This window comes from Callithrix jacchus, chromosome 6 (genome assembly GCF_049354715.1).
Source record: "Callithrix jacchus isolate 240 chromosome 6, calJac240_pri, whole genome shotgun sequence".
NCBI classification, from domain to species: Eukaryota; Metazoa; Chordata; class Mammalia; order Primates; family Cebidae; genus Callithrix; species Callithrix jacchus.
In genome coordinates, this window is record NC_133507.1 from 61,443,141 (window position 1) to 61,469,144 (window position 26,004).

The window sequence follows — 26,004 nt, forward strand, 5'->3', positions numbered from 1 at the left end:
GAACTTATCATATTCTAAGCTCCCCGTTGTAAAGCTTGAGGACCTATTGCTCAAAGAAGAAAATGAGCAGCGAGTGTCATTGGGACTTAACATTTAGGCCTGTTCAATTTTAAAGCACCTCTTTGGAGGGGAAACATGCTCCTTTGTATACACTGTGTCTTCCCTTGCTGCCTGTCCTCTTTCTGTTAGTTTTAGGATTGTTGATGCAAACTTAATAGAATCGGGATCCCACAGTATGCCTCTGAACCGGGGCCACATATGTTACAACACATATTTCTGTCTGGCCTCTTTGGTTGTGGGTGTGCTGGAATACCACTATAACACTAGAGGCAAAGCTACTGAATGTGCAAAGTAGCATTATTTCAAGAAGGAAGGCAGCTCAGTGAGTGTCGGTGGCTGCTGCTCCAGGTCTTGCTGCATCTTGACTTGGTCCGCTGGGCTTTGTGCTCTGCTTCTTGCCCTGGGCTATGCTGCGTTCTGCTGAGCACAGCACAGGTGCCCAGAAGTGCAGTGTCCACCTGGAAGACTTAAGGTGTCCCTCTGCCTCCTTTGAGTCAGGGCAGCAGAAGGCTCTCTCCTGCTTTGGGCTGCAGGGTTTCCTAGCAGGTTGGAGGTACGGGGTGGCCCTCCCAGTTTGCACTCAGGCTTGGCTTTCCATGCCCGGAGGTCTGGTGACATTCTGATGATGGTCGTGCTCCAGGAAAGTAAAAAGTTGCTCCGATTTCCTCTCTAAACAAAAAGAAAACAAACAGAAGAATTAGTATCAAAAGGCTGGATTTAATTATATATAAACATAAAACAGAAGTGGTAATTTGGTCAGTTAAAGTAGCGAAAGCACTTTGCTAACATGTACCATGATTGAATAAGCATTGCGATCAGAAGGAAACAATACTAGAATCCTGTTGGCTTTCATATAAATACTGAATTATGGCCTAGAATGAGCTTTCTTGTTACTCTCAAATGCCGTGGAGGGAGAAGGATTTTGACTAGAGAGTGCTATGATCAGAAACTGCACTTTAGGAAGTTTAATCTGGATGTAGTAAGTAAGGCTGGATTGCAGTTGGAAGAGGCATGCCTCTGATTCTGTAACTGCTAAAGCCCTGACTTTCTCTGGTCTGTGTTTTTCTTTTCTCACCAAGAAAATTGGGAGAAAGGGCTCTGGGAATTAGCAGCAGAATATGGTGCCTTTAGTGCTGAGTATAGTATACTGGGCCCATTAGCATGTTTCTTGTATTCGCCTTGTTCAGGTCATGTCATCGTCATTCTATTTAAGTTAATGTATTTTCCCATGCTAGCTCTCACTAAAAGCCCAGGGTTGTGTCTGAATCAAAACTCTGTTAGCCCATGGTGTCTAAACCCACACCGTGCATGTACACAATTGTGCATACCCATCTGTACCAGTCATAAGTGGGTGCTGTACCGCTGGCACACATCCTAGTACAAAAATAATATGAAAATAAGGAAATACGTGGTTAAAAAACAACAACTCTCTTTAGTCTGTTCCCAACATAATTAGGAAAATATTTGCTTCTGTTTTCTACTCATTATTATACAGCTTGCATAATTGAAGTCAAAATGTACTTCTTGAATCATCCAACGTTGGTGGTATAACATTTTAAGGAAACCTGTGGGACTCGAGAAGGCCGGATGCTGGCAGCCCTGAAAATGGGTGTTTAGAAGAACATTTCATTTTTGTCAGTCAAGTCTTGAGAGTCTCTCATGAGAAAAAAATAACAACTGGGAATCAAACCAAATTATAAAGGGATTGGTTTTGATGATATAAATATGACATTTAGGATTAACCAGTGAACCTCAAACCAGTTTTTCTGTGTTGGGTAATCACAACATGCTCTTTACTCAGAGAAGAGCTTAGGAGTTGTGGAATCTTAACCCCATTATTCCATTTTGCATTTCCTTTTCAATAAAGAAAAAATACACTGAACTTTCGAGAAAAGGAGACTAGGGCTAAGTTGCTGACTCCTTTCTGAAGGACTGGATTTTATTCAGACCTTCAATAACTTGCTGTATGTTCCTTGGCAAGTCATCTGATCTTTTTTATTCCTTCCTCTTTTCTTAATTTCAATATCTACTAAATCATTATCTTTTCTTAAGAATTTGTCTAATCCTCTCCATTTCCAACCTCTCTATTCATATACAGGCTCTGTTGATTTTACTCCTGGCCTGTGGTCGTGGTCTTCCCTGCTTCTAGTCTTTTTCCTTTCCTGAGCATCCCTGCATGGTCACCTTTGCCAAATGTTCTTCTCTAGTGAGAGGGGGAACAACAGCTGTTAATTGAATCAAGTACAAGTTCCCTTACCTGATGCTTAGACTCTGTAGTTGGTTGGGCACCTTGACAATCTCACCCAGTACGTCCCTGCTTTTAAAAATCATGGCCCTTGTGGAAAAGAAGCTGCTTATAGGAAAGAACCTGAAGTTACGGGAGATCCTATTGCTTCAGACTCCCAACTGGCCACTTAGGCATCAGTGTCTCTATTAACTCCTTGTAGCTATGTTTTAGGAAGCTCTGAACTCTCAAACAGTGATCCCATTACTCTCTAATCAAAGATTAAATTGACCTAAGTCAGTGTTGTTCATGCACAACTCAGGTTCCTTTTCAAAGAGAATAGCAGGTACTGTAGAAGTTTGAGGTAGGTGAGGGTTGGATATTCACCCACAGCCTCCCTTACAGGTTTTAGAGAAATCAAGTTTCAGAGCAAATTTTGCCATTCATTAGCAAGCAAGCCCCTAAACAGTTCTCACAATTCGTTCTGTAAGCTCAAGGAAATCCCTGTTCTTTCTTCTCATAGGTGAATGAAAAATTCATTAGAGGAAGACATGCCAAGATTCCAGATGCAATTTTTGTATTATCCTTATACTTGCTATTAGGAATCCAACCTCCACAGAACTGGTTATGAGTATAGTCTATAGTTGGACTGGATGGATTGTTTTATTCTGTTCATGCAAGGGTTGAGATTATTTTATGCTGTTCATGCAAAGTATTCTGAAATGTTTTAGCCACTCTCTGTGTGCTAAGAACCTTTATTTTCAGCAGTGAAAGCCGATTTCTAACATGTATCATACCTCCCAACAGGTCACTGTTTTCCCTAATAATAACCCTTTTGGACAGTCTGTCACCTGGCTTATACTCATCTGTATTTAGATCTGGATAATAGAAATACTTCCACCAGCTGCCTCTGGCATCCTGAGTCAAGTGCTGTCAAAACTCCTCAGCACTAGGCATTCTTGGTTAGAATGCCAGCTGACCACCTAGGTTGTGGTATCATAAACATAACATCACATGGCATATGGTGAAGTATATCAGGTAAATTTTAGGCATTATAAACACACAGTTGGTAGACTAGTTTTGTGGACTAAATTAGGTGGGAGAAATCGCTTTTCGTTTTTTTAAAAAATGAATTTGTTGACAACAACAAGAAAGGGAGCTTTTTCATAAAGATTCCAGTGTTTGGCTTCCCTGGGAAAACTGGGAGATCCAGCAATCCTGGGTCTACATTTCTCTGTGTCAACTTTCTTCTGGTGCCAAGCAGCAGGGGCCTGCCTTGGACCTTGGTGGGAGGTTGCTGACAGTGGGCTCCAGGGCGTCACATGGGGCCCAGCACTCCCTAAAGTCTCGCATCACAGAGACTGAGTATCAAGGTGAGTAGTCATCAGACTTGAGGAGGGTCACTCCTCGAGTAAGCACAGACATGCGTGCTTTGCTTATGCCGTTTCTTTGTCTGGAATTTGTATCCTGTTGGGCTTGCTCATCTGAATCTTCACCTCATCTTCAAGACTGCCTCCAGGGCCCACTTTGGAGATAGTCTTCCATGACCGTTACGGTTATAGCTCCTCTGCTTCTATGCAGACAACGTAGTAGTTCATTTTACACATTGCATTTGATTTCACATGTTGTTTTCTTGTTTATTATTTTCATATCATATCTTCCTACTTAGGTGGGAATATGCTTTTTTAAATTTTATTTTGAGACAGAGGCTCACTCTGTTGGCCAGACTGGAGTGCAGTGACACAATCACAGCTTACTGCATCCGTGACCTCCCGGTTTCTGGTGATTCTCTCATTTCATCCTCCCAACTAGCTGAGATTACAGGCGCATGTCACCACACCCACCTAATGAACCATCATGTCTGACAAATATTGTTAAATTCAACAAACATGTCTTTCTCCTATTTTATCTCTGCCACTCCGAAGTGTTTATGCTTATCCCCTCAGCCTACTTGCCTTATTTATGAAAAGACAGCAGATAGTGGCTTATTGATCTACCTAACAGTTGTCATAAAGAATATTCATATATGGTAAAAAAAAATGAGTCTTATAAATATGAAAGTAATATAAAAATAGGACCTGGGCATGGTGACTCATGCTTATAATTCCAGCAGCTTGGGAGGCTGAGACAGATGATTGCTTGAGCGCAAGAGTTTGAGACCAGCCTGGGCAACATAGAGAGATCCCATCTCTACAGAAAATGAAAATAAATTAGGAGGTATGGTAGCCTATGCCTATAGTCATAGCTACTTGGGAGGTCAAGGTAGGAGGATCACTTGAGCATGGAAGGTTAAGGATGCTGTGAGCCATGATCATGCCACTGTACTCCATCTTAGGTGAAGAGTGAGACCCTGTCTCAAAAAAATAAAATAAATAAAAATAGGCCTAGATAAGAATTCCAATAAGGCCTAGAAAGTTTAAGTCCCTTTCTGGAGTCATACAATTGAGTAATAGTCTAGCCTTAGTCCTAATCACTGTCAACACTTAGCTCTTGCCCTTTAGTCCTGTGGTGTTTCCTAGTAGATCTGCCACTTTCCAAACCAGATAACCATACCTGCAGACCCTCCTCAAGGCTTAGTAGCATTCACACATCAAAATAAGACCATGGCCAATGTTACTTAAATCACTCGTGCCAAATTATGCAAAGGTGATGGATGCACATCAGACTACTCATCAGGAGCCAGCCATGGTGCCGGAGATGCTCTGTCATTAACAAGGTCATACAGAAAGCCCTCTGCTGGTGCTCCTATTCAGCGTGGAGGGATGATGTACCTAGATGACGAAGCATCATGTGCAAAGGCAACGCTGGTGAGGCCAAGGAGGTGCTGGGGTCAGGGAATAAAAAGTAAGTTGGTCAGTAGGCTGGAGCTTACTCTGAATCTGAGAGGAGTAGTGATATACGTAGGGCAGAAGAGGAAAGGGGAGTCAGGTTTACATGTTACGCTGAAGGATTTTGGCTTTTTCCTGAGAGGACAGGGAGCCTTGAAAGACTATTTATTAATTTATTTTTGAGATGGAGCCTTACTCTGTCACCAAGCTGGAGTGCGGTGGCATGATCTCACTGCAGCCTCAACCTCTGCCTCCTGGGTTCAAGCAATTCTCCTGCCTCAGCCTCTTGAGTAGCTGGGACTACAGGCATGCACCACCATGCCTGGCTAATTTTTTGTATTTTTTGGTAGAGACAGCATTTCATTACGTTGGCCAGGATGGTCTCCAACTCCTGAACTCATGATTTGCCTACCTTGTTCTCCCAAAGTGCTGGGATTACAGGCGTGAGTCACCATGCCTGGCCTGAAAGACTTTTTAGGAGGGCTCAGGCCTGTGACATAGCAAGGCCTGGTTGCTGGGGCCTGGGTCTGGGGAAAGAAGGGAGATGGGGACTTTGGAGGCTGCTGCAGAAATCTTGGCAAGAAGTGGCTTAAACGAAGGCAGCGGCTGTGGAAAAGCAAAGAAGTGGATGGATTCAGAAGATGTTAGAGCCTTTTCATTATTAGGATGGCAGCATTCTTTGTTGTTGCTGTTGTTGTTTTTCTTAAAGCAGCTTTTACCCATATCCTCCAGTTATTCCTGGAGGCGGGGAGATGGACTGGCTAACTTTATTTGTAGACTTTGATTCCATGTTGCTAGAAAAATGTCCATGGTTTTGAACCTAAGTGTATCTGGAGCCATTCTCGTTGGCTGTATAGATGTACTCCTTAGGAGACTAAGATGGCTTTCGCTGTCACTGTTCTGCCACCCCATTCTAACTGTCATATGCAAGCTATCTCAACAGAATATACCAATTTTTTGTTTATATAATGTAAGCACATGTTGGTCAAAATGTTTTGTTACTGAGTACACATAAATCTTTCTATATGCATGTTAGCCATACATTGGAGCAAATTGTGGATTTATTCTGTAGTCGTAGAGTGAGCAGATGTGCTCCTGAAATTTTTGATATGAGTTTTAAAGACATTTAACCATCTGTTTATGATGTTAAAACTGAGTGTTCAAAGTGGAGGCTCTGAATAAATATGTGAATCATGACTGATATATTGAAAGGGTCTTGTCAATAATAAATTGCTACTCTGCATCTTTTTCAACTGTTTTTCTAGCTTTTTAAAATGTGCAATGTAAGCAAGTAGCATTTTTAAGGAATTGTAAATATATCTAATGTTAACTATGGATTTTTACCTGGATTATGTCTTTTAGGAAGACGTTAGGGCACAGAGTTGCTTCAATTGCATTTAAAGAATCAATTTTTCCTTAAAGCAGCTTTTACCCATATCCTTAATTTATAGATGATATGTATTTATTTCATATTATAAAATTTTAATAAAAATGAAATATTGGATTCATTATTGAACCTCTTTTTAGAAATATAAATTAGGTTGAAATTAGTAGCTCTAAAAGCTTTATCATTTATTTTTTTTCAGCCAGATATAGTAGATGCTTACAAATATTTTAATTCGCCTAACTTTTTTCCGAGAGAATGAACTGTATCTTCTCGCACCCACAGGAGACTGACTGGTTCCAGAGATTTCTTTTCACAAGACTTCAGTTTTCTGGCTGCAGTACAAAAATTAAAAGGGTTTTAGAGTTGGAAACATATAGGCATATTATATTATATAGCAGTTTAAAATATATACTTTTATTCAACATGAACATGAGAGTAGCAGCTGGAACAAAGACTCCACTTGTCAATTTTCATTCCTTTTATTTGTAGTTGAAATCCTGTTGGGAGTACAAGTAAATTTAAATATAAATAAAATGCATCATTCAATATATTTCTACTCAGGAAACTAGTTACAGTGTTGTTAAGTCACAATTGCATAAGCTAACCTTATAGGCGTACAGCAGAACATTTTGACCTTGGTTTATGCTTGAGGTTGTTTTTTGGTAATTGCTGTGACCCTGACAGTCAACAAAGGGGACTAGCAAAGGAAAAGTATATGAGATCGATTTGCAGGGGCTCAGACTGCACAGTGTGCTGTGGTGTTTTGAGGTGCTGACTGCCTGTTTTTATTACTACCTACCAGCTCACTCACTATCTAGCAGTACTTGACCTGGCTATCATTGATAGGTACACTAGTCTTGAGTAGATGGTACTTTAACTTAGTAACTACTTTTAACCGTTATGTAAAAATGAAAACAAGAATAGTACATTAATAATCGCCAGGCATTTCCTGTGTATTGTACATACAAATAGAATTTTTGCACATATGCTTGTATGTATATATAGGTTGAGTATCCCTAAATCAGAAAATCTGGAATCCTAAATGCTCTAAATTCTGAAACTTTTTGAATGCTGAAGTGACATTCAAAGGAAATGTTCATTGGGACATTTCAGATTTCTGGTTTTCAAATGAGGGATACTTAACTCGTTGAGTGTATAATGCATGTATTTTAAAATTAGAAAAAATCCGAGATGTAAAACATTTTTGGTCACAGTCGTTTCGGGATGTTCAACCTCTACAGTGTGCCTAATTAATTCATCTTCTCATGAAATGAACTTCTGGTATATAATGAGTGTTGAGAAAAATATGATTTGCTTCTACAGTCCATTGCATCTGTACTTAAGAAAATCGTCCAGAAAATCAATCTTTGCTGACTAAGCTTCTTTGGATATGGACAAACTTGGGCATGTTGGCTTTATATATCTTATCTTTATATGTCTCAGCTAAAAGTAAGACCCTTTAAATTTGTATGCTAAGCTTTTAGACTGGCAGGCTTGTGGCCCATTACTGGTGATAGTGTTCTGCAAAGTATAGGGGATGGCAGAGGGCAGGTCTGCCTTGTGTGTACTCGAGAGAGCACCGTAGACGTGTTCAGAACAGTTCATCACCACTGTAAAACTCACAAAGAAGAGGCATGCTCAAAAAGTCACACTTTCTAAGCCATAATGTCTTACATAAAATAAGGCTGTTTTTTTTCCCTTTCAGATTTTGGGGTAAGTGCATTCTTAGCAACAGGGGGTGATGTTACCCGAAATAAAGTAAGAAAAACATTCGTTGGCACCCCATGTTGGATGGCCCCTGAAGTCATGGAACAGGTAAAAAAAAAAAAAAAGAAGTGACTTTTTTGATGGACACAGTACAATCATACAGATCATTAATTTCATTTATATCCATCATTTTGGTAGAATGCATCATGTAACTAAGATCTAATTATCAATTTCTAGCTAGTTAGCAAACTAACGTGAAAGTTATACATAAACAGCTGTGGATTTCTGACATAATATGAACTTGATGATGTGTAACATGCCTGCTGTATGATGGTGTTTTATCCTGCTTTCTTTCTTAGGTGAGAGGCTATGACTTCAAGGCTGACATGTGGAGTTTTGGAATAACTGCCATTGAATTAGCAACAGGAGCAGCGCCTTATCACAAGTATCCTCCCATGAAAGTAATTACAATTGAAAATACTATGTCAGGGTTGAAATGTGATTGGATGGAATCTGTTTTCTATTTTTCTTAGACCCAAGGAGAATTAATGGAGAAATGCAGCCAAGTTGAATGTTTTCTGATTTTCTTAGTGAACAGAATAGGACAAAAGTAGCATCATTCCCAGCTTTGAAGCTTGCTTTATAGTCTCAGCACAGAGTTGAGAAAATAATGTGATCAGATTGGTTGATGGAGGTTATAGCTATGACAAATGCTGGCCATTACTCTTTTGATAGCAGAACAACTCCAGGTTCCCAAAGAAAATCTCAGAAAAGATTATAGTGATGTCATCTCTGCAAATGGATTTCCCAGATTTTCAGGGCTTTTTTTTTTTCCTTTGTAAGTGGACTACAGCATTTTTACCCCTGCTCTCGTAGTGCAATGTTGGTGACTCAGCTGATATAAATGAGCCACAGTGTTTTCAGGAAGTACGTGTTTTGGATGCTATTTTTTTGTTTCTACTATTCTTTTAACTGGGCTATATCCCATTATTTCTCTTAGTTCTGAGTTAGTGGTATCAGGGGTAATTACCCAACTGCATTTTGTTTTGAGGCTGAAAACTTTAGTGAAATTATAATGCTGTTTTACAGAAAATATGGTCTATGATTGTTTCATGGTTATTGGAAAAATTTAGGAGGATTTATTAAACCAAGGATAAAAAGTGAGTTTTACTGATTAAAAGAAGTAATATATTCTTACTGTAGAAAGTTTGGATGTGCAAGTCAGACTAAAGAAGAGAAACAATCACCCATAATCTCGTCAACCACAGACAGTCTCTACTAAGGTTTTAGTGTAGTTCATTTTTTGTTTTATATTTATTAGCATGGTTAAGATTTTAGAGTATGTGCGTGTATATGCATAGACCTGACTGTGCTAGCAGAAAATTTAAAATTGAAGTATAAACAGTTGAAGTGGCCTTTTGGAGACAAAGCACTGAAGTAACCCTGAAGGATTTTTTCTTTCATTCAGTTTTTCTTTCTTTTGCCTCTCCTTAGTGTTCCCCACCTGAATTAAAAGTCGCACTTGCTTGTCCCAGCCTGGAGTCCTCTAGGACTTTCTTCAGAGTTCCCAGTCCCCCAGTTTCTCCTACTGGCAATTATCCTCCACAAACAATAAGCCGTCACTTTCATCCTTCATCTATTCACACATCTGAAAGTGTTTGAAAAGAGGCTTGACATGTATAGCATTTGCATAAATTAAGGCTAGTTTATGCATTAATGAGGTGTATTCATTGTACAGGCTAGTAGTTTTCTACACCTTCTGTTTTTTTTTTTTTTAAAGCAAACAATTTTGAAGTTAGTGTGAAAGAGTGGAATTTTTACCTTTTTGATTTAAAGCTGTATTTTATTTTGTTTTGTCCCCCTCCAAAAGCAGCAAGGACTTTGGATTTGATGACAGTTTTTAGCAACTCAGTTATATTCTGGCTATCCTTCATTGTCTGGCTCTCTCAGTTTTGCCAAGCCTTTTAGCAATTTTCTGTATGTTTTCTCATTTTTTTTAAACAGGAAATCATGTTACCTTCTGGGATGTTGTGGTTTTATTTTTAGAGCTAGTAATGTGTTACAGAAGCCTTGAGTACAGGCAGTTCCTTACTTATGAATGACCTGTACATGTGGACAGTCACTGCCTCTCTGGCCCTCTCTCTCCTCCTCCAGCCACTTTTCCAACCAGCCTGTGCTGGAGCTACGTGCTCCTTGAGGGAGTACAAGAACCAGTTCCCAGAAAGCTCTGTTGGGGATCATTCTTAACACAGAGAGTAAATTGTGTAAATTCTATCAATGGAATAACAAAAAGATTAAAGGGAGCATGAACAGATTTGCAGTGGCAATGAATACTTTGAATACACAATTTCTGCAAAGTTAAAATCATGGGGAAGCACTTTGTATCTAATAAAGGATGGTCTTTTATACTTTTATGAAAAATTCAAAACTAGATTTTGGCAATTGCTACACTGCGATTCTGTCTTCACGTTTGTTTCTGCTGCAGGTGTTAATGTTGACTTTGCAAAATGATCCACCCACTTTGGAAACAGGGGTAGAGGATAAAGAAATGATGAAAAAGTACGGCAAGTCCTTTAGAAAATTACTTTCACTGTGTCTTCAGAAAGATCCTTCCAAAAGGTAAGTGAAACTTAGTGGATGAGATAATGACCTGGTTTGAGTCATGATAAAGCTTTGTTTGTAGACGGGGAAAGGCTTTGTGAGGATACTGGAAAGGTATTTTTCTTGTTTGGGAAACCCTGCTCTGGTTCCCAGATTTCCAGCCTGTTAGTGGAAGACAGTGTGGGTCCAAGAGGGAAAGAAGTAGGTGAAGAATGAAGAAGAGGCAGAGGAAAAAATTTGGTGTTAATAAGATTCACTGTGCTTGTTAGGTGTGGGCTCTGTCATCACAGGAAAAGAAGTAAAACAAATCAAAAGAAATTGGCAGTGATGCATTCAGAAGCTGAGCTAATATTCTGCACTGTGTAGGTTGAGCTGACCTCTCAGGATTTGAATATCCTGCTAGCTCCAGTCTAAACTAGGCAGAGCTATTGAATTTTGCATGAGCTTCCTGTTAGTTGCAGAGCAAGTTGTTTGTGCTGTTTAAAAGATTATCAGTAAAGAAGATTAAGGAGATTTTTTTACCTTAGAAAGATTAATCATGTAAACAGAAGCAAATGTCTTTAAGTTAACATTAGTGTTCCTATTTTTCCTTGGTCATTGCCTTGCACTGTAGTGTGTCTGTTTTCTGAGTTCCTTTCTTCCTTCCTAATTTCTGTGACTTAGAAATATCCTGGTTAGTGATCATGGAGCCCACTGTTGTTTATCACCTAGAGGAGAATGTTAATTATATGAACAGCGTTGCCTGGGTAATGTCCCTTTGTAGGTCTTTGGTTGTATGTGGCGTTATCCTATCATAGACCAGGACAGGCCTCTGAGAAGTTCCTGTCTACCCTAATTCACCTGAGGATCCTATTTGAGCCTTACATTTAAAAACGTAATAACTGACTTCTCTTCTAAAACTTTACTTTTCAGGGAAGGGCTCTGCTGTTAGAAGTGATTCGTCTATTTTGATCTTAAATTTTTATGAAACTCGTTAAGCCTTTTACCTTTCTACAGTAACTTACTGTGAGTAGGCAAGCCTTCTCTAGATTAAACACAGTTTCATAATTGTACCCATTTTTTGCTCTCTTCATTCCTTTACATTTACTGAATTTGCTTTGCCTCTTTTCTGTGTCAGTCACGTTTCTCATGGAGCCAGGAATGAAGACTGTTTGCTGTTAGCTATGTTGAATTATTTATTGTAAAAGGGATGATTATTTTGTCATACCTATGTACTATTTCTTTGTAAACATCTCATTTCCATTTATATTTGATTTGTAGGGATTGTTTTCCTTCCAGAATTTTTTGATCTTTCATTGAGATTATATTTTTAACGTCCATTTGGGTGAAATGCTCTTACATTCTAATTTTATCTTACAACATTTGCTTATGTTCCCCTTGAATATGGTGTAAATTCAAGTAAAATTTTTTGGTATCTTTAGGAAAACAGAATTTTATCCTTCATAGCCCAGCAAGAGTTCTTGTCTTTCCAGTTAGTACTGGGTTATTACTGATGGTCTTCCTGATCTTGAACGGCAGTAATTGAGATTCCACCTAGTGGTTGTGATTTGTAATGCCACAGAATTCCAGCTTCTTAAGAAAATTGTTCCGTAGGGTAGAATTGTTAGTGTACTTAACGATATAATAGTATATTTCTTTAGGGGATTTGTATGCAATTTGGTCAAAACAAATTAGATTGACATACATTATATTTAACAAACCGTTTTTATTTCTTAATAATCTTGAAAGTCCTTCTGGGTTTTATTCATTATATGAGCTTAAGTATCAGGTTCCTTCTATTCCACAAATAACAACAACAAAAATCCTTTAGAAGAGAGTCATATGCCATATATTCAAAATGTTCAAACCTTTCCTTCAGACTAGTCTCTTAAAAACACTGTTGATGTACAAAGTATTAATCGTTTAAGGTATTTTAGATACTTTTTTTATAACCTAATCTGTTCTCACTGTTGTGCAGTTGTTCTCTATACCAAACTGCTGTAGACTGTTAGTGGCACATCAACTTCCCAGGTGGCTCTTTTTTATAATGAAAAGACATATAGGTTGAGTTTGGGGACAAAAATCTATGAAATATAAGAATGGAGAAAAACAATATTGTTGGATTACTTTTTACGTAGGATGCAATTTCAACATATATATTCATGAGTCGTTTGATAAATAAACATTGAATTGCTGCACCATAATAAAGGAAACCACAAATATTTTCTGCCTTTGCTGTTGCCATTCAAGAGTTCTTGCCCTTCCTCTGTCCCCTTTCTATTCCTCTTTCTATGCTTGGTTCAGATGCCATATCTTCCTAGAGTTAGGTACCTGTGGGTGGGACTCCCAGCTCTGTTTTATCATCATCTGCATGACAGCTTTCTTGTCTGTACAATGGGCCTAATAATACCCACTTCATAGCATCGCTATGGGGATGGGAAGAGAGAAAGCACTTCAAGCACATAGCACAGTGCCCAGGGAGTCTCTGAGTGCTCATGAGATTAAGATTGTCATTCATTATTTGACCTTTTTTTCCCAATCAAGTGGAGTTGTTGGAACCTTTATGCAATAACTATAGTATATTGAAAATATGTCTTTTGTAGCACTCAATATACTGTGTACTCTTATTGATTTAAACACCCCAATTCCTCAAAAGTTTGTAAGTTTTTTTAGAAGAACCTGTGCCACTTATCTTTAGATCCAGTGTCTGGTCTATATTATATACTCAGTACCATTTTTTGAACAACTAGAGATCATTGGGAGCTTGAAATTTAGGGGTAATTTGGACCTATTGAAGAGTGTTTCATAAACAGAAATCAGATTTAAGTAGGATGAAGAATGAATGCAAAATTTTTGCTAATTTTTTTATTATTTCTGTTGCCTAAGTGTAGATCATCTACCTGTAATCTGAAATGGTGCCAAAACCCTGGTATTGCTGAGTACCTTGTGAACAATGAGTGAAGAAATATTGTGAGAAAACAATGACCAGGACGGATTCACTCACATGCATCAACTCACAGGCCACTGAGAGTAGGCTTTGTTTTTTGTCAACCTTGAGAGCTCATGGGACTTTCCTTATAAGAGAGAGTTGGGGTGTTACAGCCCTTTGGTTCATCTGAGTCTGTATTCTGCATTGGCCTAGACAGAGGGTTGCGTATATTTGCAAAATCTTGCTATTTCTTAAAAATAAAAGAGCCTAAATCTTACATGTTTTGTATGGATGGCAACTGTAAAAAGAACCAACTTTTTTTTTTGTTTTTTTTTTTTGAGCAACCAGGGGGTTGAACTTGCATTGATAAATCCTTGAGAAAGGAATGTGACTTGAATATTTCTTTTGTAGGGAGTGGTGAAAAGCAGCTCTGCTTGAGGTCAAAGGCCTGTTGGAACTTACTCATGCAAATTGTTACTATATCATATTCAACTTGAATCTTTTGAAAATTATTTTAAGTCCCAATGGACTTTGGTTCATACATCTGTATTAGCTGAATCCTTTAAGAGATTTTCTTCTGAGAATGTTGGTACTTGCAGACTACTGCATTGTTTTTAAGGATTTAAAATTGAATCATCATTCAAAGCCTGGATCATTATTTTGGTCGCTGGTAACATTTTAGCATTTCTCATAAAACAGTGTTTGTACTTACATTATGCTGAATTCTTTGATGTGTGCTAGTGGCCGTGTTGGATGTGACTGTGCTTACAGAATTTCCTCCTGTAGTGCTCAGCTAAAAGGTAGGCAGCACTGGTGGTTCCACATTAGCCAGGCACTGGTAGTTGCTATGGTATAAAATAAAAATAGATAAATGAATAAAATAAAACACCAAAAACCCTAAAATCAAATGGGCAGCAGGCACCTCAACTTTTCTCAAACTTTCTATCACTGTCTTCCCTCTGTCATTTTCTTTTTTTTACGACTGAGTCTTGCTTTGTTGCCCGGGATGGAGTGGAGTGGCATGATCTTGGCTGACTGAAACCTCTGCCTCCAGGCTCAAGTGATTCTCCTGCCTCAGCCTCCGGAGTAACTGGGATTACAGACCACCATCACAGCTGGTTAATTATTGTATTTTTAGTAGAGACAGGGTTTCACCTTGTTGGCCAGGCTGGTCTTGAATTCCTGACCTCAAGTGATCCACCCGCCTTTGCCTCCCAAAGTGCTGGGATTACAGGTGTGAGCCACTACGCCTGGCCCTTGTGTCATTTTCTTAATTTCTTCCAGTTCTATTTTTTTGTTTTTTCTCATGGAAATAGTTTGGCATATGTAGGATTTTACCCCAAAGCGATATAAATACTTCAGCTTCTTTGAGCAAAGAGGAACCTCTGATATGCTATTTAGTTATTCTCTGTATAAGTTATTCTCTGTACAATAATGTATGTTGTACATTATTGTAACAACATAATCTACTATATATACATTGTTGTTACAACATAATCTATTGTAACAACTTCATCTACTTACTGATGAAGGCTGAGAGTTTAGTGGAGTGCAGAGAAAGGAGTTTTCTCTGTAGCATGCTTTTCCCTTTTACATTTTTGGTTACCATAGCATCCTTGCTGGAGAAGGCAAAGTATTTTCCCAGCCCTATATCTCAAGGTATCCCTGGCACTTTCCAGCTTTCTCTCTACATCATCCTACACTTGACCCTTCTTGTGTGGGGAGGAGGGTTTTTGGTGGTGGTGGGGTGTGGTGCAGAGGAGACAGGGAGCACTTTGCTTCCCCATGTTGGCACTTCCTCTGTCCTCTTTTTTTGCTAGCATGAGTCTTATTTTTATTAAGTCTTTCTCCTGTTCCCCACTGTATTGAACAGATGCTTAGATTTGGTGCTAACTGAATGTAGCTCCAGGAGTTGTAGTGCTGTGTCCAAATGTCTATTAGCCTCACTTTCCCTCATATTTGATTATAGCATGAAATTGAGCTATAGCAGTTTGTGTTCTGTGCTAGGTATTGGAAACATACAAAGAAATCCTATGAGGTCCCTGCCTTGGAAGGGCTCGTAGCCTAATGCGGTGATGGGGGAGACATGGGAACAGCTAAATACATGATGGGAGTGTGGGTAGCACGGTACATGAGTGCCAGTAGGGAGCAATGCCTTCTACTTGCAGAAGCTGGGAGAGGTATCTTTGAAGATGACATTTAAATTGGCTCTTGACTGATGAGCGAGGGTGTGCCAGTTGGTTATGAAAAATTTGGAAGCAAGAAAAGCAGTGTGTGCTTTGTCATAAAAGAGCAAGAGATGAGTGAGAGCATCATTGCAGTTGAAGGGTGGCAGCTCTGTGGGGTGTGAGGAGATGAGGATGGAGAAATCAGGGCCTAGAAGACTTGCTTCTGTCTCAGGCCACTGAAATGCATCAGGATAGATAAAAGAGGATCCGATTTTTTTTATAAGATGCTAATTTGGGAAGCAGTGTGAATGGTGGATGATGGGTTGGAAACAGCAAAGGAAAAGTAGTGAGACACTAGCTGGGGGGCTGCTTTATTTAACTGTATTAGCCAGAGATGATGAGGGCTTCAAACAGAACAGCGGCCTTGAGTTTTTCCATCATTCTGATTTTCTTAGGGTTCTTTTCACATTTTAAAAATTAAATCCAAGTTGTCTTGTATGCCTCTTAGTTTTTAAAATGTTGTTCCATGTTATGAGGTTCCCAAGCATGGCATTTTGGTGCATTTCTCAGTCCACTGTAAAGTGGTTCTATTACCTGTTCCATCAGGAGCGCATTTCCTTCTTCCCAAACACGATTCCAAGGTGTTCGAATATGCTGTGGCTCCACTTGCAGTTGCGCAGCACACTCTGCTCTTACCTGGTAGATTGTGAGTTGTTAGAGGTATGTTTATGTCTGCCATCTTCACTGTAGTATGCCTAGCACCTAGCATAATGCCTGCCAAACAGTGGGTGCTTAGTAAATATTTATTGAGAGAATGAAAGGATGCACTTAGAGTAGCTAGAGGCAAAAGCATCCTGGTGATCAGGAAACGTATACATCAAAATAACAACCAAAGTTGAATCATGTGAAAGAGTTATGCTATAGTGTTTAGTTCTAGGGCCTGTTTAAGAAGGTGCAGATTTGTGGCCTATCTGTTGTTTACACCCTTATTTACTCAGAGCAATTAGCGGGTAGATATGGAGATCCAGGGTTCTTTGTCAGGTACCTGGAACCAGTGCTGCACTTGAAATCTGAGGAAAAAAGCGGTAATAATTTAAATAGAAACTCTTTGCACAGAAGTAATTTCCAGGGCTCCTATAGACTTGCAGTTTGTGTACTCATGCACTTAATGATGTTTTCTAATTCTTTTTATGTTTTTGTTTGATCCTTGGGAATATTTTAGTGAAGCTTCCTGATTCCAAAGCAGCAGTTTCCAGTTGTTTCAAGCATGAGGATTCCTTTTAAACTTTCCTGGCCCCATACCCTCCTACAATATTGTCTGTGTGTTTGGTAATTGTTGCCTGAGATAATACTTAATTATACTCAATAATGCATCCCTCCTCCTTTTCCTCCCAATATCTTATTATGAAACATTTAAAACATATAGAAAAGGTGAAAATGTAGTAGAATGTTTACTTCTCTCCCATCACCTAGATTAAACAGTTCTTAACATTTTTCGTAACTGTGATATCTGTTTTATTTGCTAAACTCTTTGAAAGTAAGAGACTTAATATTTTAGCTTGCATTTCCTATAAACAAGGACACGTTTCTACACACCCACAGTCCTTTTCCACACCTAAGAAAATGAAGAGTACGTTTCTAAAATCATCTAATATTTAGCATATTCACACATCTCTAATTATTCCCAAATGTCCTTTGTAGGTTCTGCAGTTTCTTTCTCAAGCCCAGGATCTAGCCCAGGGCTGTGTGTTACATGTGGTTTCAATGTTTTGTAAAGTCTGTTGAGTCTGGAATAGTTCCTTCAAGCTCCCCTTTTCCATCGTGGCACTGACTTTTTGAAAGAGATCAGGCCAGTTGTCTTGCTGACCATACTACACTGTAGTTATTTGAATTTTTTTCATGGCTGCCTTTTTATAAAGGGACTATTGATGAAGGAAGCTATTCTTTATGTAAGAAAGTCAGTCAGCAAACAAGGAAGATAGAAGTAGGAACTCAGTATTCTGCTACTTCCTGTGAAATCATTATTGAAGGCAAACATATGAACACAATTAGCAGAAAGGTTTTCAGGAACAGAATATTCATAAAATGTCAAAGTATTACCCAACAGAACACTTGCTAATTGCAGTGGGGGAAAACATGACCTTTACAATGGAGAGATTTGGTGCCTGGGGACCGATGGTTAAATTTAGCATCACTAACAGTGGAATGACCTAATAGGACCTGCCTCTGAGGTGCTGCTCTAAGAAGTCTGTGCCATCATCTATGAAGTATTCTTGCCCCAAATGCTTAATTAAACCTCTTCAAACCTTCAGACCTATTTAACTTAGCGTTTACAGGAAATACGGGCTAGAGAAGCAAGTTGAATGACACCATGAGGAAAAAAAATCACACCATCTGGCAATGCTTCTAAATGAATTTGCATTTTATTAATCACAATCACATTTACCTTCACCTGGCAGACCGCAGTTCATATGCTCTTGAAACAGGTTTATTGAGCAGGCAAGACAGCATGGACCCGATGTGTGGACCCCTTGCAGTGTCTGCTGCTCTTGGGGAAAGACAGAGCACAGTTGACTAAGCACAGAGCACAGTCGACTATACTTTCTTTAAGAGGGTCCTGTTGCAGCTTGTACGGTTTCTTAAAAAATACAGAAATTTAGCTCACAGATGTGTCAGTCTGCCACCTTTGCAAAGCACTGAATTCACTTAGTTAGTATAAGGATGAAGGATGGAAAATTGATTATGCCCCAAGCACTTAATGTACAGGAGTTTACGTGTTTTGCAGTGGAGGGGTTTGGAAAGAACTGGAAAACTGGCACTATTTTATTTGGTGCCAGCCTACGATTAATTTGGTTTCTAGTTTTGCTATTCCCGAAATTGGTCTTCCAGAAATAGTCTCAGGTTAAGTTGTTTCATGAAGGCAGTGCATTTATTAAGTGGTCATTGTTTCAACTCTAATTTATTATTGATCTTTCAGGCCCACAGCAGCAGAACTTTTAAAATGCAAATTCTTCCAGAAAGCCAAGGTAACATGCTTAAAAACCCAAGTAAATCTGCTATTTTGAAATCACTGTGAATTTATAAGTATCATATTTGGTGTTAAACTGTTGGGAATATTTGTTTTGCAGAACAGAGAGTACCTGATTGAGAAGCTGCTTACAAGAACACCAGACATAGCCCAAAGAGCCAAAAAGGTAAGTGCCATTCATTAGTCTTCAAGACCCTGTCGGAACCAATCCCCAGGGAAATGAAACCCATAGAAAAATTGGGAAAAGATTTCCACATATGCAGGATATGCTTTTCAGAGGCTATCTCATTAGTGATTACTCAGATAACTGCATTTGCGTTTTTGTTATCTCAGCTAGTTGTTACATATTTGGGTGTGGGAATAATGTGAATCTCAAATGATTTCATTTTTCCCTCTATCAGCTTTGCTTTGAGAAGGTCAGAAAGGAGGAGATGTGATGAGAAGTAAATAATAGAGAATAATAGAGAAGTAAAATATCCTTGAATATCTTTCCTGTGGGTTTTACAGAAGAGGCATGATCACTTTTTAAGTACGATTTGAAACGATGAAGATAAAAAGCACAACTTTTAATGGTGGTTTGAATAGCTGTGAGATATCATTCTTTCCTCATAAAAGACCTATGGTCCCTCTTTCAGTTTACCTTATGTTAACTTAATTATGGTAATGATTAGCTGAAAATTTTTCCATTCTAGGTTTTAGATTTCTAAAATGGCATGTATATATGTATTTATGTATGTATATATTTTTCCAGAGACTTATTTATTTGTAATTGCAGATTTCACTGTGGTATGAAACCTAATAAAATTTAACCTCTGGTTTGGTTTAGTTTGGTTTTTAAATTATATTAGCTATTTATAATTTAAAATATGTATATAGTGACATATTTTTTAAAAAGGAGGTTCTTTCCCACCCCAGAGAAAGCTGATATGAATCTGTGTTGTCTGTGCTATAAATAAAAATGGCAAAGAAATGTGCTTTAGGGATTGCATCTCACCTTGCCTAGGTATGTGTAACTAAATATGAAATTCCAGATATTGCCTTTTCTAAAATATTCCATAGAAAATGCATTCATTGATCCTTTAGAATTGTTTTAAACAGATTTTTCAAGTGGACTTTAAGAAATGTCCCACTCTGTGAAGGTATCTTAGCTTCTCTCCTGGGCCAGCAGAATTTTGTGGGGTGGGCTGGTTTCTGGGCTGTGGTTGGGGAGGATTGATGTGTTGACTTTGGAGACATGAGCCCAGGTTGGTCTCGGGACAGGGAGTGTGGAGCAGACAGTCCATCACAGTGGGATATCTGACAGGGAAGCACAGAAAAGCTAAAGCTTCAGTTTGAGGCCACCAGAGTTTAAGGCCACCTATCAAAAGACTGAAAGAGGAGCCTGGAGAGATTCCCAGGAGAGGTGGAGTCTCGCATGGGGTCTTTTGATCAAGTATTGAAAATGTCAGCCAGAGTCGAGAAAGCTGCTTGAAAGCCATTAGTTTGTATAGTGCGTGTCCTCAAAGGACTTTCTTTTTCTTATTTTTGGGTCCACACTTCTTTTGCTGTAAGTGTCATCTGATCTCATCCTGTTAGCTGGTCCCTGAGAGGTGTTTTCCAGGCTGCTTTCTCTCTGCAGCTTTGGCCTCACACTCCAGCTCCTTGTTAAGTGGCCTGCCAGCCTCCCAATCACAGTGGCTACAAAAGGCTCACCTTCCCTCCCGGGCCTAACCTTTCTGTGCACTGTATTTCTTTCTGAATCCCCAGCTTCAGAACACTGGGACTATCTGTGAGCCCTCCTCCCCTTCCTTTTCTTTCCCATGTAAGTACTCTCCATGTCTTCTCTGAATTTCCCTTTGCTATTTTGGTTGAAACCATTTTCTCCACTATTGATAATCACAATACATCTCTAACTGTTCTCCCTCCATTCCTCCTTTCTGTTCTTTCTTAGGCATTTCTACAAGATTAACTTTCTGGTCACATCACTTAATTGCTCAAAAGTGGTTTCTAAAATTAAGCCAAAACAACCAGAAGAGCAAATAAATGAAAAAATAGAAATTTAAAAAATAGTTCCTGTCTCATAGAGGCCAAAATCCTTAGCCTTGAATTTGTGGCACCATTTCAACTTCCAGCCTTATATTCTAACCTCCAGCCAAACTGAACCATCTGTGGTTCCCACTGTGTAACCCATACTTTCCTTTGGAGCTTTTGGAAATGGGAAAAAAATGAAGAATCTGTTCAGGCTGTAACCTTCATTTTTTTTCTTTTAAAATCTTGCTTATTACATATTAGTGTGCTGTGCATTCCAAACCCCAGTTTGCATCTGTCTTAAACAATAGGCAGCTAGAGTTATATAAGATGTGATTTTTCAACCATGTCTTCTGCCATTTACTTGCTGTTTGCTTTTAGACAAACCTCAGGGTTTGTTCCATCATCATCCCTTCAAATGCAAGGTGGCCCCACAGCTCAGTGTCACACAAGAGTAAAGGGAGAATGGCAGCTCAGTTCTTTAAGTATCTTAGAGGAAAGAGAGTAGCCTATTTTGATGTTATCCTGGCTCTCTGGTTTCATAGTGTTGGCTGTTTTCCCATGATAATTCTAATTTTAATGAGACATTGGGTTATCAGCTACATTCCACCCCTCACCTGTAGGTTCTTTGGCATACACTGCCTGGGACAGCATTGATCACGATACATTTCTTGTTCATAGTAAGTGCCCACAAATGTTTACTGACCGAATGATCATGTGCCAAGGAAGAGCCCTTTGAAACTGTTTTTTACTCATTTGAACCCCCAGAATGCTTGACATACATGTGTTCCTAGGATTCCTGTTAATAGTGGGCAGTCTTCCCCCGATCCCCGCTCTGGCTTGTGATTCTGGTAAACAACCATGGGAAATATGGGAAACTTTTCATCCAGACGTGGCTGCTAGTAAGTAAATGTTATTTTAATCACCCCGTGCAGTGAAATGAAAACCTTTGTTGTAGGATTCTCTGCTTGTCTTAGGTTGTTCCAATGTTAAGTTACTTTTGTTTAAAAATTGGTTCAGGGGAGTCATTATTAATGCTATCTGCTGTTGGACTGTCTTGACTAAGATCTCTGCTGCTCTTCTCTTCACTATGGTGCCTCCCAGTTGATGCTTCTCTGGTTTCTGTTGTATAGATTGCTCCTCAGAGGCTACTACTCTTTGATGTTGATCCATTGATTTTTGTCTTACCAGTTTGCTGTTTTTCAAAGAGAAACAGACAGTCCATTAATAGATGAGTGTTTAAATGACAACTGGGCCTGTGGGCAGGGCCCTTGGGCATGGAGGCAACCATGTTGATTAGAAATTTGCTGTCATAAGCAGCATTCTCTTCCCTTCCTCTCTTCTGGTCACCAACATTGAGATAATTTTTAATGTGCATTTTTCTTTAATATGAACAGTTTTCATATTTAAAGGAGAAGAGGGGCTGGTGTTGTGGCTGTTCTTAGAAAGCCCCATGGAGCCCACCAATGCTATCCTTTAGGAGAGAACCAGAGGCCCATCGTACTCATGGGTGGCCAAAATATGATGCTTTTGTTGGGAGCCACATAATTCCATGAGGATAGGTGATCCAGTCTTCATCTAGATTGACTCCTCTAAATCATAAAAAAATAGAAAATAGAAACAGATCGATATGGCTGCTTTGGTAATTTAGTATGCAAAACAGATTTTTTTTTTTTTTTTTTGGTGTGTGTGGTAATTGTAGAAATGGAGATTATTTATTTTCTTTCTACAGGCAGGATATTTGGTCCATTCTGGGTTTTTTTACTGACAGTGTTGTTTAGGGATCATCTTGATTTTCTTTGGCTCTAATTTTCCTGTCTGTGAAATGGCAATTCTGTCTAACCCCAGGCATGTGGTGGAGGGTAATATAAGATTGGATGTTCCTGGACCTCAAGACACTCTGTATATTCTAAATGAGAAGATGTTAATAATGACCCATGAGAACAGAGCTAAGTGTAGCTGTATGACTTTTTTTTCCAACTTTTCACTGTCTTTGTGCGTGAGAATAAAAGGCTTCGTAGCCATCACTGCCTCTCCGGTGACACTCTAAGGAGCCTGTCTCCAGCCATCTTTTGGGGTTTGAAACCTTAACCATGTGGTGTTCCATCTTTTACTGTACTGAATTCACTAGGTGGGGAAGGGAGTCAGTGGTTCTGTTAACATTGAATGTAAATGCTTAGGGCTGTGTGCATCGTCTTTATTTTTTGATTATAAAAATCAGTTATGTCCTTTTCTTTCTAGTTTACAGTATCCTGCTATATTTACCCATGTTTCACATCAACTCTTTTTATTTTATTAGACTTTAAGTTCTGAGGTACATGTGCAGAACAGGCAGTTTGTTACATAGGTATACATGTGCCATGGTGGTTTGCTGCACCATCAACCCATCGTCTACATTAGGTATTTCTCCTAATGCTATCCCTCTTCTAGCCCCCCACCCCACGATAGGCCTCTGTCTGTCTGTGATGTTCCCCTCCCTGTGTCCATGTGTTCTCATTGTTCAACTGCCACTTACGAGTAAGAACATGTGGTGTTTGGTTTTGTGTTACTTTGCTGACAATGATAGTCTCATAATCTGTGTGCATCTTCTGTAGGAACATTTAACCCCCAGAGTTGGCTGATGTCTCAGTTTTATATTAGTGATAACATGCTTGAGGCACCACACTCACACTTAAACTCATATTCATATGCTTTCTGTGGCTTTCTAAAACGAACCTAGGGGTTGGGAGCAGTGGCTCACGCCTGTAATCCCAGCAATTTGGGAGGCTGAGACGGGAAGATCACTTGAGGTGAGGAGTTCAAGATCAGCCTGGCCAACATGGTGAAACCCTGTCTCTACTAAAAATACAAAATTAGCCAGGGATGGTGGCACATGCCTGTAATCCCAGCTACTTGGGAGGCTGAGCAGGAGAATCGCTTGAACCCAGGAGGCGGAAGTTGCAGTGAGCTGAAACCATGCCACTGCACTCCAGCCTGGATGACAGAGCGAGACTCCATCTCAAAAAATAAAAAATAAAAAAATACAACCCACATATGGCAGGACAGAGGGCAAGGGGCTTGTAGCTATGCAAATGTCTGAATGCTCACTGCTTAGCCAAAAAGCATATTGGCCATAGGAGGAAAAGAGGAGGAAGAAATGTAATAGACAGTTATTTCCCTTCTTATGGTTGCCTGTGGTTTCTATGGAAGTAGATTTACTGGAGGATTATTGCTTGAAATTCCTTAACCATGAAATTAAGTAAGAAATGATTAGTCATTATCAGCAGGAGGAAAAGGGTGTCACATCACTGCTATCTTTGGGTGGAACCACTTTGAAGTGGAAAGACTGCGATGTTATTTGCGGGTCTCAGAATTTATTATATTAGGCTGTAAGATAGGTTTCATGCTAAGGATTGAAGGCCCTTGGTCCCACTGAATCCACTGATGTGCTTAGGAATCAGGGGGTAGGAATATTTTAATTCACATTTGTTTAATACAAGTGTTGAGAACTTGTCCTGTTTGTTTTTACTTTTTTTTTTTTTTTTGAGATGGAGTCTTGCTGTTATTGTCCAGGCTGGAGTACAATGGCATGATCTTGGCTTACTGCAAACTCTGCCTCCCAGGTTCAAGCAGTTCTCCTGCCTCAGCCTCCTGAGTAGCTGGGATTACAGGTGCTCACCACCATGCCCGGCTAAATTTTGTATTTCTAGAAGAGACGGGGTTCCACCATGTTGGCCAGGCTGATCTCGAACTGCTGACCTCAAGTGTTCCTCCCACTTGGGCCTCTGCAAGTGCAGGGATTACAGGCATGAGCCATTGTGCCCAGCCTGTTTTTACTTTTTATTGTAAAATCATTTCAGACTTACAAAAAACTTAGAAAAATAGTACCAAGAATTTTTGTATGTTTTCTCTTACTCTTCACTTTGAAATATTCCACAGTAAGTTGCAGACAGAATGCCCTTTGCCTCTAAATACTTTACTGTGTATTTCCTAAAAACAAGAACACTCTCTTACCTAACGACAGTACAGTTTTCAAAGTTAGGAAAAGAACATTGATGTAATACTATTATTTTTTAGATTTTATTTGCATTTTCCTAAATTTGCCAGTTTCCCATTCATGTCATGTATCTGGTCCAGGATTAGTTTCAGAATTGTTGAGTTGCTATATCTCCTGTAGTCTCCTTTCATCTAGAACAGTGTTTCTTTTCACAGCTGTGACTCCTTTGGAGAGTAGAGGCCAGTTACTTTATAGAATGTTCCCCGGTTTAGGTCTGTGTGGTATTTCTGAATGATCAGATTCAGTTTATGCACTCTCTGCTAGCCATACCTCAGAAGAACCTTGGCTTCTTCTCAGTGTATCATATTAAGAGGCACGGGATACTGATTTATTCCTTTACTGGTGACATTCACTTTGATCATATGCATAAAGTGGGACCTGCCAGTTCTTTTTTGTAAACACAAGTATTACTTTCTTTTTTTTTGAAATGGAGTCTTGCTCTGTCACCAGGCTGGAGGGCAGTGGCGCAGTCTTGGCTCGCTACAGCCTCCGCCTCTCGGGTTCAAGTGGTTCTCCTGCGTCAGCCTCCTGAGTAGCTGGGACTACAGGCATATGCCACCACGCCTGACTCATTTTTTGTATTTTTAGTAGAGATGGGGTTTCACCGTGTTAGCCAGGATGGTCTTAACCTCCTGACGTCATGATCCACCCACCTTAGGGGATTACAGGTATGAGCTAGTGCACCTGGCCCTGTTAAACACAAGTATTACTTTTTAATAGGACAGATTTGTTTACATTCATTGATTACATTAAACATTAAAAGATAATTTTAATATATTTACTGTACTGAATCATTAATATTTTTTCAAGGAAACATTTATACTTTACGTCATTATGGCTGCACATACATCGGATATTAATGACAGAATTTTATTAACAGAATGATAGAAATCCTGTGTATAAAAAACACATTGTTGGCTGGGTGCGGTGGCTTACACCTGTAATTCCAGCACTTAGGGAGGCTGAGGCGGGAGGATTGCTAGAGTCCAGGAGTTTAACACCAGCCTGCACAAAATAGCAAGATTCTGTCTCTCCAAAAAAGAACTTAGC

The 26,004-nt window shown here is 39.3% G+C and overlaps 1 protein-coding gene across 4 annotated transcripts in view; it reads left to right on the forward strand.

Moving 5' to 3' along the window:
• The window catches only part of STK39 (serine/threonine kinase 39), a 316,648-nt gene that overhangs the window by 96,958 nt on the left and 193,686 nt on the right, over positions 1-26,004 (forward strand). For all 4 annotated transcript variants that reach the window (XM_035304622.3, XM_035304624.3, XM_008998770.5 and 1 more), the window contains 5 exons: positions 8,205-8,314; positions 8,566-8,667; positions 10,692-10,825; positions 18,861-18,909; positions 19,012-19,077. In XM_035304622.3, coding sequence (XP_035160513.1) covers positions 8,205-8,314; positions 8,566-8,667; positions 10,692-10,825; positions 18,861-18,909; positions 19,012-19,077 — 461 coding nt within the window. The remainder of the gene's footprint in view (positions 1-8,204; positions 8,315-8,565; positions 8,668-10,691; positions 10,826-18,860; positions 18,910-19,011; positions 19,078-26,004) is intronic.